Raw genomic sequence first — 11606 nt, forward strand, 5'->3', positions numbered from 1 at the left:
CCCTTCCTTTCCAAATCCAGACCAGTGGGCAAAAACAAAACAAACAACCTCCCCAAATCGAAAAACCAACATTAGATCCTCAGGTTGGAACTCATGAATTTGCTTTTAGTTACGTTAGTTGTCGATCCTTTCCCTGTTTGTTTGTCTGGTTTGTGGCTGCGATGAAGTTCTAGAACCTAGGTGAGGTTCGGTGGGGTGAGGTCCGGAGCCGATGACCAAGAAAGAATTCTTGAGACATCTTTGGTGCAAAATGGTGGTTTATTAAAGCACGGGGACAGGACCCGTGGGCAGAAAGAGCTGCTGCTCCGCTATCCTGAGGAGTGGCTGATGATATACACAGGAGTTGGGTAGGTGAGGACAAAGGGGGTGTTCAGAAGGGCTATCGGGGTAAAGAAGACTATCAGGATATTGAAGGCCTGGTTACTCTCAAGCCAAGGCCATCTTTCCCTCTAATGAGGCGCTAACATGAAGACAATTGGGAGTCTCCTGGTGGAATGTCACATTCTTGCTATCAAGCATCCTTGTTAGTGAGATTTAGGTTTAGAAGAAATTTAACTTTATTTACATTTCCTTCTACCTCAGCCTCCTTCAGTTTTGTTTATGGAGGAGAGGGCGACATCAGGGCTTGAGGAACAGAGTCTCTGGAAATTGAGCTGTTGATAAGATAGCTGCTTTGTTGTAAATCACTGGGACATTTGTAAACTGAGGGGGACTCCTGTCTTGCAGGATTGTGGTCTCTGCAAGTTAACTATTTGTTTTTCTTTTAGGGCAGCGAGGGGCGCCTGAGAAATGTCACACATATTACCGAGGGGAGCGGGTGGAGAGGGGGGGCAAGGTGCCAGCTTTTGCTTTCTCCTCAGCCAGCCTTCTGCTCCCTCATCAGCTGGAGAACTTGGCTTGGCATCTGTCAGGTCGGTAGCTCCAAAACTATGGCCAGGCTGCTTCTCTTTACCTTTTCACAGGTCAGAGAGAGAGGGAGCGTAACCCCCGAGGGCACTGGGTTTATTATGTATTGTTTCTCCTATGACCTTCCGGCTTCTTCTCTCCAGACCTGTAAAATGGTCCAGAGCAGACACGATGATTTCTAGCATTCAGTGACTTAAGTTCCGTTTACTGTGGCTAAGTTGTTTCGTGTGAAGGGTGCCCTTCAAGTGTCCTCCAGCATCCCAGGTGAGACACAGGAAGCCATCTTGCGTCCAGAGCTTCCGTTAACGTGGTATCTGGCGAGCTGTTAGGCTCCGGTTTGGCTGAGTCGCTCGGGAGACCACAGCATCCTCTAGTGGTCAGAGTTAAGCTTCCAGACGCGCGTACTCTGAACACGACGAGAAATTATCCTAACCTCAGGTGTCAGGCAACTGTGTTGGGACGGGTTTTGATGCACCTGATACAGCTCAGGTTTTTTTAGGACCCCGCTCACGTCTCCATTCTCACCTAGTTCTCTGTAAGGGCTCAAGAATTCAGGCTGCTTTTCCCTCTCTTTTTTAGTGATTACAGACACTTTTTCTATTGAGGTACTTCTTATTTCTACCTTATTTGCTGTCCCTGAGCACATAGGTCTTTTAATATGAGGAAGTTACCTGACGTTCCTACAGAAGAAATAGGCAAAGAATAATCCACCTGAGGTAATTGTGGTTTAGACGAAGCATTAGATTTTTGGGTCCACCCTGGATTAAAAACCTCACTCTGCTAACTTGTTTGCCCGTGCTGTTAGTGAGGTTACTGAACTTTTCTAAGTTGACTCACAAGATAAGGATAACCTTACAGGGTTATTGTGGCTCTCATACCAAGCCAAGTCAGCTACACAGTCCTCGTACAACAGATGCTCCATTAAATCCCAAGGAAACCCTAAAGAACTTATTTCAGTCAGCGAAAGCTAGCAGATAACGTGTTTCTGGACTGAGAGTTTTCCAAGTATTCCTTCTGATGCTAGTTTAATTCTCTGTGGGATTATTGTCCTCATGACCAGCTGGGTCCTGTCAGTCAGTAACTGTAATCACATTTCCTGAGATAGTTGTCAGTATGTGAGGAAGGGAATGGGGAAGGAAAAAGCATCATGGCGGAAACCTTGTCCAAGATTTCAGAATGACTGTATTTTGTAAAATCTGGTCTGAGTTTGTCTCAGTCACCTGACCCCAGTGTAATCAAATATACCTTTGAGGGTAAAGCATTCAGGAACAACAGGAAGTATTTAGATGCATTTTATTCAACAGTCAGGCCTGCTAGGCATTGTGGTGACCACAGGGGATTTTAGAACCTTGGTTTTCAGCAAGGTCCAGATTTTTGAATGAAGACAGGGGTCTGACGCTTCCTGTAAAAGAGGTTAAACAGCAGATGAAAAAAATGACTACGGGAGGAAAACAATGAAAAAACATCAGCTTTATTTAAAATAGAAAGGTTTCAGGGACGCCTGGGTGGCTCAGTTGGTTGGACGACTGCCTTCGGCTCAGGTCATGATCCCGGAGTCCCGGGATCGAGTCCTGCATCAGGCTCCCAGCTCCATGTGGAGTCTGCTTCTCCCTCTGACCTTCTCCTTGCTCATGCTCTCTTTCACTGTCTCTCTCTCAAATAAATAAATAAAATTTTAAAATAAAATAGAAAGGTTTCAGATTTTTATCCCATTTCTCTGCCTTTCATTCATTTATGCTTTCACTTATTCATTAATTCATCAAATATTCACAGACACTATTTCTTACATGTAATAAGGATACAAAAGAAAAGAAAAATGTCTGTCTTTACAGGTTTACAGATCTACTGTGGCATTACAGTAAACCTCTGAAGTCAAACTCTAATTCATCATTACTTCTTTTTCTCCTAATATCTTTGTTCTATCCACAAGGTTTCTATCTTAGGTGGTGCCTTGGCTACTACAGGATGTTCTAATCAACTGATCTTTTGCTTTAAAACTCTGGGGGTTAATACCTGTGAGATCTCACAGAAGGAAATCATGTCTATATCCTAACCGATAACTGCCAGGTCTGAGCATCCTCCCTTCCAGATAAAAACTTCTCTGCTCCCCAGGACACCACCTTTCCCAAACCAGTTTTCTTTTGTGTTAGCTAAATATTCCTAAATCCTGTAATTGTGCCTCATGAGGTTGTTTTCAGAGCTCATTCTCTCTCTTTTTTAATTTTTTAAACCATCCCTTCCTTGAATATACTGGTTTATAGAAATTCTTCGATTTCTCTGTTTCTTGAGGACATCTGACTTCCATATATCTATGCATGTATTTATCTGGACCTTGATGATTTTCTTTTTTTATTTATATATTTGACAGAGAGAGACACAGCAAGAGAAAGAACACAAGCAGGGGGGGTGGGAGAGGGAGAAGCAGCCTTCCCGCTGGGCAAGGAGCCCGATGCAGGACTCAATCCTAGGACCCTGGGATCATGACCTGAGCCAAAGGCAGCTGCTTAACGACTGAGCCACCCAGGCACCCCGATGATTCTTCATTTTAAGAGTTTTTAATGTTTTGTTATTCCATAGGTATTATCCATACATAATCCTTATGTCTGAGTTGTTTACCATACATAGCACAAACATCTAAACATAGTACACAGGTTGACTTACCTTCTATAGCTCTGTTGTCCATCCCTATTTAGCTGTTTAAATTCACATCAGTGAAAGTTACATAATATTAAAAATTCAGTTTCTTAATTGTACTAGACACATTTTAAGCACTGGTGGCAAGGCTAGTGGCTTCCGTACTAGACAACAGAGTTATAGAACGTTTCCATCTTTGCAGAAAGTTCTACTAGAGAGTGCTGGCCTATAGAATGGAATTTGCCAGTACAGATTCCCGGAGAAGACACAAAGAGAAAAAAGTCCTTACTGACTATATCTGACAAGCACATAATGCTCAAGGAGATGTAAGCCTTTGTCCACCTATCTCAAAAAAACCCCAAGAACTAGGGTCAGAACCTGACTCTAGTTAACTTGACAATCGATTTTGGGAGGCTTCTAATGGGCAGTAGAGAGAAAGGTGGTATGGTGCATCATAAGTATTTTACACTAGAAAAAGCCATACTTTCTCTCTAGACCTGTTTTCTTTTTCTTTTTTAAATCAATTAATTTATTTGAGAGAGAGTGGAAGAAGGGACAGTTGGGAAGGATCTTCAAGCAGATGCCCCTGCTGAGTGTGGAGCCCAACTTGGGTTCTGTCCCAAGACCCATGAGTTCCTGACCTGAGCCAAAACTGAGTTGGACATTCAACTCACTGAGCCACCCAAGCGTGCCTAGACTTGTTTTCTTATCTGAGAAATACAGGAAGAAAAGCTACGTTTTCTGGCATTCAAATGTTCTTCCCATATTTAAATATTTTTGAAAAAATAGAATGAGTAAGCAGGACAGGTGGGTTTTAAAGGCTAAGTGAGTGGGGTGGCTCAGCTGTATGCTCATATTTTCCTAATTTCATTTTAAGCATTGGGCCTTTTGGTCTTGGAACTTGGAAATTTTCTAAACCTCAAGGCTGTTATACTGCTTCTCCTCCCCTTGGATGGAAATACAATGTTTGACCTTTATGTCATCAGCCTAGGTCATGAGAAAATTAACAAGTGTTTTCTAGTTCCTTTTACAAATCTTTATTGTGGCAATAAATTCACCAGAAAGTAGAACACCTAATATTTGGGTCTTAATACTTGAGGATATTAAATCTCTCTCCCTGGGGCCTTATTTCAAAAATCCTTGCTAGCACTCAGGATTTTCTGACGTAATTTAAAGCAGACCCCGAAGAGGGGTCATGTTATCGGGAATTTATACTATGGAATAATGGAAATGCGTGCAGTCATTTGAGTCTAAATCAAAGTCTTTAATGCTAAATCAGTTCTTAGAATAATAGAGTTTTCTAGGCTACTTGTGGAATCTCTTTTATTTGTTTTGATCATTCTACACCTTTCTTTAACCTGGGATGTCTTTGCGGTGCTACCAAAATTCTGAGCCCTCTTTAAGTGACATCCTTTTCATGAATCCTTTCTTGACCCTTTCAGTACTAAGGAATCTGTGTCTCTCCTTCACTCTGGTAGTACTTTCCTCACACCTCATTTGATGGCACTTGTCCCAAGTTACCAGAAGCTGCCTTATTTGAACTTATGACCTATTTTCTTTTACTCAAAAGCACAAGGAAAGCAGAGGAAACCAGCATGATGCTGGGCACAAGTTAGGTTTTCAGGAGCAGAGGAAAATAGAAAATTTGTGGCAAATCTGCTTCTCTGAGGGCATGAATTTGATTCCCAGCATCTACCTATGGTCACTTCAGAAAATGAGATTCATTGAGGCTGGTTCTCATCTCCATAAATGAAAATGTTACAAAAGTATGTTTTTGGTCACCTGATCCATATAATTCATATTTGCATTTTTGAAGGCTTTGGTAAACACAGTCATTACCATCACCAAGAATGGTTTTTTCAAGATTTTATTTTTAAGTAGTTCCTACATCCCACGTGGGGCTCAGACTCACAACTGCAAGATCAGTCAAGAGTCACATGGTCTAGGGGCACCTGGGTGGCCCAGTGGGTTAAGCCTCTGCCTTTGGCTCAGGTCATGATCTCAGGGTCCTGGGATAGAGCCCTGCATTGGGCTCTCTGCTCAGTGGGGAGCCTGCTCCCCCCCCATCTCTGCCTGCCTCTCTGCCTACTTGTGATCTCTCTCTCTCTGTCAAATAAATAAATAAAATCTTAAAAAAAAAGAAAAAGTCACATGGTCTAGCAACTGAGCCAGCCAGACGGCCCTGTGATTTTTTTTTTTAAAGATTTTATTTATTTGACACAGAGATCACAAGTAGGCAGAGAGGTAGGCAGAGAGAGAGAGGGGGAAGCAGGTTCCCCTCTGAGCAGAGAGCCCAATGCGGGGCTCGATCCCAGGACCCTAAGATCATGATCTGAGCCGAAGGCAGAGGCTTAACCCACTGGGCCACTCAGGTGCCCAGCACTGTGATTTTTTAAAGGTATTTTGGGTGTCTTAGCTTTTTAAAAATCTAGACTATCTACTGATTTGCTATTAAAGCATGGAATTTTGTTATACAAGTGATTTTTGAAAGTATTAATTCAGAGAACCATTCAAACACTTTACTCTATTCCACTATCTTTTCCTTAACACATTTATCTAACACTATGTTATTAATACCTTTCGCCCTCTTGTTCATATTTTTATTGGAGTGCCTCTCTCTCCCTTACATCCTAAACAAAGCCTCCAAACTTAAGAATTTCTTAAAACCCTTATCATTAGTGTAATAATTTATTCACTTTTCAAAATCCTAGCAGGAATAATTAGTTTTTTTAATATTGTGCTCTCTGAGCACTTTGCTCTTATTTCCACTGACTACATTGTAATTAGCATTGAGTGTAACCAAATCGAGACTTGAAACATGTTGGGCTTCCTTCTGTATCTCACAAATACTTGATCTGGTACCTGACTTTAAAGCACAGTTGAAACAGCAAGGATTTGGACCCATGTCTGTCACTTACTGCAAGTTACTTAAGCTCAGTCTCAATTTCTTCATGTTTATAACAGGCTTAGTATTCTCTGCCTCAGAGATTTGTGAATATTCAATGCCTTGCCCCATGCCTGACACAGTAAGTGTTGCTTTCTGTTGTAACACACACACATAAACATCTCTGTAGATAATCATACCAGATATGTAATGAGAAGAAGAGATTGAGAATTATTTTTGGAAAGATGAGATGTTTTGTTTCTCTCATGGTAAGATTAATGTTATTGGTAAATTGATTGGAACTTAGAGGGATAAGATACATGAAAATTTGAAGACAACTAGCTTAAAACTATGTTTTAAAAGACATTTGAGTTTGTACTCACTTATTTTGAACACATAACACACATTCATTAGAATACGTTTCTCCATCAGTCCCACAGACAGGATCATAGATCTTGGTACATGCATTTGTTTCAGTGTTACATTTAGCCTAAAAATGGAATTAAACAGAATTATCTTCCATCATTTAGCTTTCTTTGAGTTTATAGTGAAATCTCTAAAATGGTTTTCACTTCCTTGGAGTTGGTCAGCTTAAAGATGGAAGTATGGTTGTGGGCCTGGGGGTAGTGATACTGAGTGTCTGAGAGGAAGAAGCCAAGGTTTGGAATCAGAATGCTGATTGCATGTAATGCCTCTGCCGTTTACAGACTGTGAGACGCTGGCAAATCTCCTTGTGTCTCCAAGCCTCGGTCACTTCATCAGCACAATGGGGAGGATATTATCACTTCCACACCTGTCTCATGGTGGCATCGTGAGGTTTAAATAAGGTGAGTGACATCATGTTCAAGTTTGCAATGATGGCAGGTCAATGATGGTTCCTCTCGGGTCAGCCACACTGTGGGCATGTCTTCCTTGCACATTGTGGTCCAGTCACACTGCCCTTCTCTTAGTCATGTGACAACACCATGTGCTCTCTGCCCTGGGAGCCCTTGCACAGGCTGTTTCCTGGACATCCGTAAGAACTTGCAGTTATGGAATGGCTGTTACAGGCCAGGCACTTTCCTAAGTGCTTTTATGTATTACTCTATTTAAATCTTAGAACTATCTTATGAATTTTTTATTATACTCTTCTTCCAGTGAAGACAGTGAAGCACAAAGAGATTAAGTCACCCAAGGCTACACAGCTGGTAATTCCAGATCCAGGATTCAGACCCACTTTGTCTAGGTCCTGAGCTTTGGCTTGTACCCACTTCAGCCTGCTACTCCTATCTGTTGGTTATATTTTGCTGACATTCACTTACCCTTCATGGCTCAGAATATATCTCACTTAGGGGCACATTCTGTGATCTAACCAGGCTTGGTTCCAGACGGTACAAGAATTTCTTAAAACCCTTATCATTAGTGTAATAATTTATTCACTCATCCTTTTGGTTTGCTATCTATCTCCTCACTAGATATAAATGAAAAGGGACATTTCCTCCTCTGATCTTCAAATTTACTGCAGTTAATAAATTTATAAACACAGAACAACAAAAAAGAAAAATTAGGTATAGAATGTTTTTCTAGAGGAAGAACATAGTTTATTATTTTCTTTTGCTCATTAAAAATTAGAGCTCGACCTTGGGGGTTGGGAAAGCTTTATGCCAACATGGTCAAACTGGCTGAAAAGAGGAAGGGCTCCTTGGAGGGAGGTTAAGAAGAGTGCCACCCCAAATCCTTGCCCTACCGGATAGCCTCAGAACGTTCAAAATGCCTCCACAGCAAACATTATATGACGATGTAGAAATTGTCTGGGTATTGGTGCATTTGTCCTTCAGCATAAGCCCTGTGTGGGCACTGCTGTTAAACTCCATACTTTGCAGGTTAAGCGTCACTAGTACCCCACATCCATCCTGACTTCAGGTGAAACTAAAATGTCACAGCTTGACTGTGCGTTGAGTGGAGCAAACAGCTCTAGCCTGACAGATAAAAAAAGTACAGAATATTCCTTACCTCTCTTCCCTCCAAGCCAGCTCTGGTGTTACCTAGAAAACATGAATGAGACACAGGGGGTCAGGTACTAAGTGGGAGAAGCCAGATCTGCTCTTATTTACAATCATCCACTTCCATTGAAGACTATGACTTCTCTGCTGGCTTCTTCTGCTCCCCTCACCCCCCATGTTCTTATTCTTCCACTTCTTCTTCTTCTTCTTCTTCTTCTTCTTCTTCTTCTTCTTCTTCTTCTTCTTCTTCTTCTTTTTTTAAAGATTTATTTATTTGAGAGAGAGAGAGCATGAGCAGGGGAATGGACATAAGGAGAGGGAGAGAATCCTTGAGTAGACATCCTGCTGAACACGGAGCCTGACACAGGGCAAGACCAGGACCTGAGCCAAATTCAAGGGTCAGATACTCAACCGACTGAACCACCCAGGTGCCCTACCCCATCCCTTCTTGTTTCTGCCTTCTCTCAAGGACATCTCACTGGTGTCTAATAACTCCCTGCCTGCTGAAGCCTCAGGAAAATGAAGCAGAAGTTTGATTAGGACCAAAGTATCTCAATTGGACATTTCATGAAAGTTCAACCATTTCTTTGAAAATAGAATTGAGTTACTTACTGCTTGAGATGTGTCAGGCACAGAGCAAATATCTTCTGAATGTTCACTGCCTTCTCGCACCGGTTACTAAACCTTTGATCTTATAATTAGTGATGTAAGAAGTGTCAGCATCTTTAACTCAGTGTATAGATGAAGATGTGGACAGTTTATATGAAAATTTATGAAACAGTTACCACCAGCACCAATCAGGTCTCCTGACACAAAACTTACTTGCAATTACATGTAAGTCGTCCTTAGTAAGTAATGTTAAAAATAGAGCTCCTTTGACATCTCACCATCAGTCCCCAAAGAGCTCTTTCCCTCTGTTAGATTACACTGATTATTAGTCCAATTCACATTTCTTGAATTTACAGATAGATGCTTAAAATTGCCATATTGCATTCTCTAGAAAATTACAAGTCTACTGACACTATATAGGGGTGGTGATTTTGGATGAGCTCATTGAAGGGAAGAGGAACTAACTTGATAGCATCCAAAGGAAGAAACGTTGGTGAGATTTGATTCTGATACCAACAATTTCTGAGGTGATCTAGATAAAGTGGTAGCTCTTGCTAAGTCAGTTTTATGAGAAGCAACAAGGCACCTCTGGGCTTGAAGAAGCCCCCTAGAATAGGTTCCCGACATTATTTCATTTCATTGGGACCAAAAGATCTGTCCAAGACTAGACTCTAAGTCTAGAATGTAATGAGATCAGTAATCCAACACATCAGAAGGGTTTTACTCAAATCAGAAAATATGCAAAGGCACCTACCAGATAAACTCAACAGGGCCAAAGCACTAAGAAGAAAGATGCTTGTTACCTTCATGGTGAAAGTTCGGTATTCAGAGCTCAGTTGAAAACTGCATTGAACTTACCACTTCTCTTCAGAACCCTGGGACGGGAAGGGTTATATAGTTAGGCTGGCCTCCCAGACACCACCTCCTGCCCTGTCACAGGTCTTTGGTTATTGATTGACTCTGTAGCATAGCCTGGCCCCAAGTTCCAGGAATGTCACTTTCATAAAAAAGGTAAAAGAAACAGCACAGGCCTGCAATGTGCCAGGCCAAGATTCTGTCAGAAAAGTTCTGGTGGTTGGTTAGTTGGTTCTCCCCTTAACTTCCTCTATGACTGTGGGGAGCCCCAGTGGTCTCATCAGTAAGGTGAACTCAAGGGTCGCCTGTGCTCTGTAGCTCTGGATATATAAACAGGTGTGGATATCCAAAAATTGCTCTCTATTGTTTCTTCTTTTCATTCAGCTTTTCCCTGTTTTCTTTTTTAAAGATTTTATTTATTTACTTGTCAGAGAAAGAGAGAGATCAAGAGAGAACGCACAAGCAGGGAGAAGAGCAGGCAGAGGGAGAAGCATGCTCCCTGCTGAGCAAGGAGCCTGATGTGGGACTTGATCCTAGGACCTTGGGATCATGACCTGAGCCAAAGGCAGACGCTTAACCGACTGAGCCACCCAGGCATCCCTAGCTTTTCCCTCTTTTATTCTTTCTCTTTTCTTATGTTCTGTCACTCATTCACAAAGCCCAGTGTTGCTGACCGAGAGACAGGGTAGAGTTGGAGAGGGCTTAGGTCCCTAAGGTGTGTATGTGTGTTCTGGGACTAGATTGGCTGACCAGACACTTACTAGATCTGTGTTCTTGGACAGGTGGTTCATTCGTGCTGTGCCTCACTTTATTCATCTGAGATCTGAAAAAATAATAGCATTTAACTCAAAGTGTTTATCTTTCATTCAAGCACAAATACTGTTCTACCTGTGTAGAACAATATTTGGGAGATGGTTCTCCCTTCTCTCTTGTGTTTCTGCCTATCTTGTGAGGAGAGGCACTGACTGCCTATGACTCAGTTGCTCTTTTCAAGAGTTTGTACAACAAATGGACTTGGAAGGTGGAATAGTGTTTCTCTCTGGAGCAAAGAGATAAAGATAATATCTCTCACCAGTGCAAAGATTAGGTGGGCATGGTGCCCTTTAAAAAAGATTAGGGATTTTTAAAAAGCATGGCATCCTTCTTGTGGAGCACAGTACACTTTCTCTGTAGGTACCACTTGGTTTTCCTCTTGTCATCCTGTAGAAATTGGGGCTTGGGAAACCAGATGACATTGGCATTTTGGCTCTTGTAATTGAATAATTAAGTCCCTTGTCTCTGTCTCAGCAGCCTGTGGCTTCTGCCAGCATCCCTCTAACTGTGGTAGGCTAACTTGTTAGCTTCCAGGTACGGTAAATCTCAGATCTTGCCTAGTCTTGAACTGTGCTCATGTCTGGAGATACATCAGTGAGTAAAAATGACAGTCCCTGCCCTCGTGGAGCTTCCATTTTATTTTATTTTCTTTTTTAATTTTTAAAAAATTTTTAAAAGGTTTTATTTATTTATTTGACAGATAGAGATCACGAGTAGGCAGAGAGGCAGGCGGGGGTGGGGAAGCAGGCTCCTGCTGAGCAGAGAGCCCGATGTGGGCCTTGATCCCAGGACCCTAGAATCATGCATGACCCGAGCTGAAGCCAGAGGCTTTAACCCACTGACCCACCCAGGCGCCCCTCCATTGCATTTTATTTGGGGGAGACAGGCAATAAGAAAGTCATCTGATAATTATAAAGCATATC

At 41.9% G+C, this 11606-nt stretch overlaps 1 protein-coding gene across 1 annotated transcript; it reads right to left on the reverse strand.

The window, feature by feature from the left end:
• Positions 1–2262: 2262 nt before the first annotated feature.
• Positions 2263–9824, reverse strand: LOC111156855 (serine peptidase inhibitor, Kazal type 1). The gene is made up of 4 exons (XM_022517953.1): positions 9770–9824; positions 8417–8448; positions 6808–6914; positions 2263–2308 (listed from the first exon to the last, which is right to left on the reverse strand). The coding sequence occupies exons 1-4, from the start codon at positions 9822–9824 to the stop codon at positions 2263–2265; spliced, it is 240 nt and encodes a 79-aa protein (XP_022373661.1).
• Between the last annotated feature and the right edge of the window lie 1782 nt (positions 9825–11606).

Source organism: Enhydra lutris, unplaced genomic scaffold, assembly GCF_002288905.1.
Source record: "Enhydra lutris kenyoni isolate GAN:26980312 unplaced genomic scaffold, ASM228890v2 scaffoldscaffold50, whole genome shotgun sequence".
Taxonomy (NCBI): Eukaryota; Metazoa; Chordata; class Mammalia; order Carnivora; family Mustelidae; genus Enhydra; species Enhydra lutris.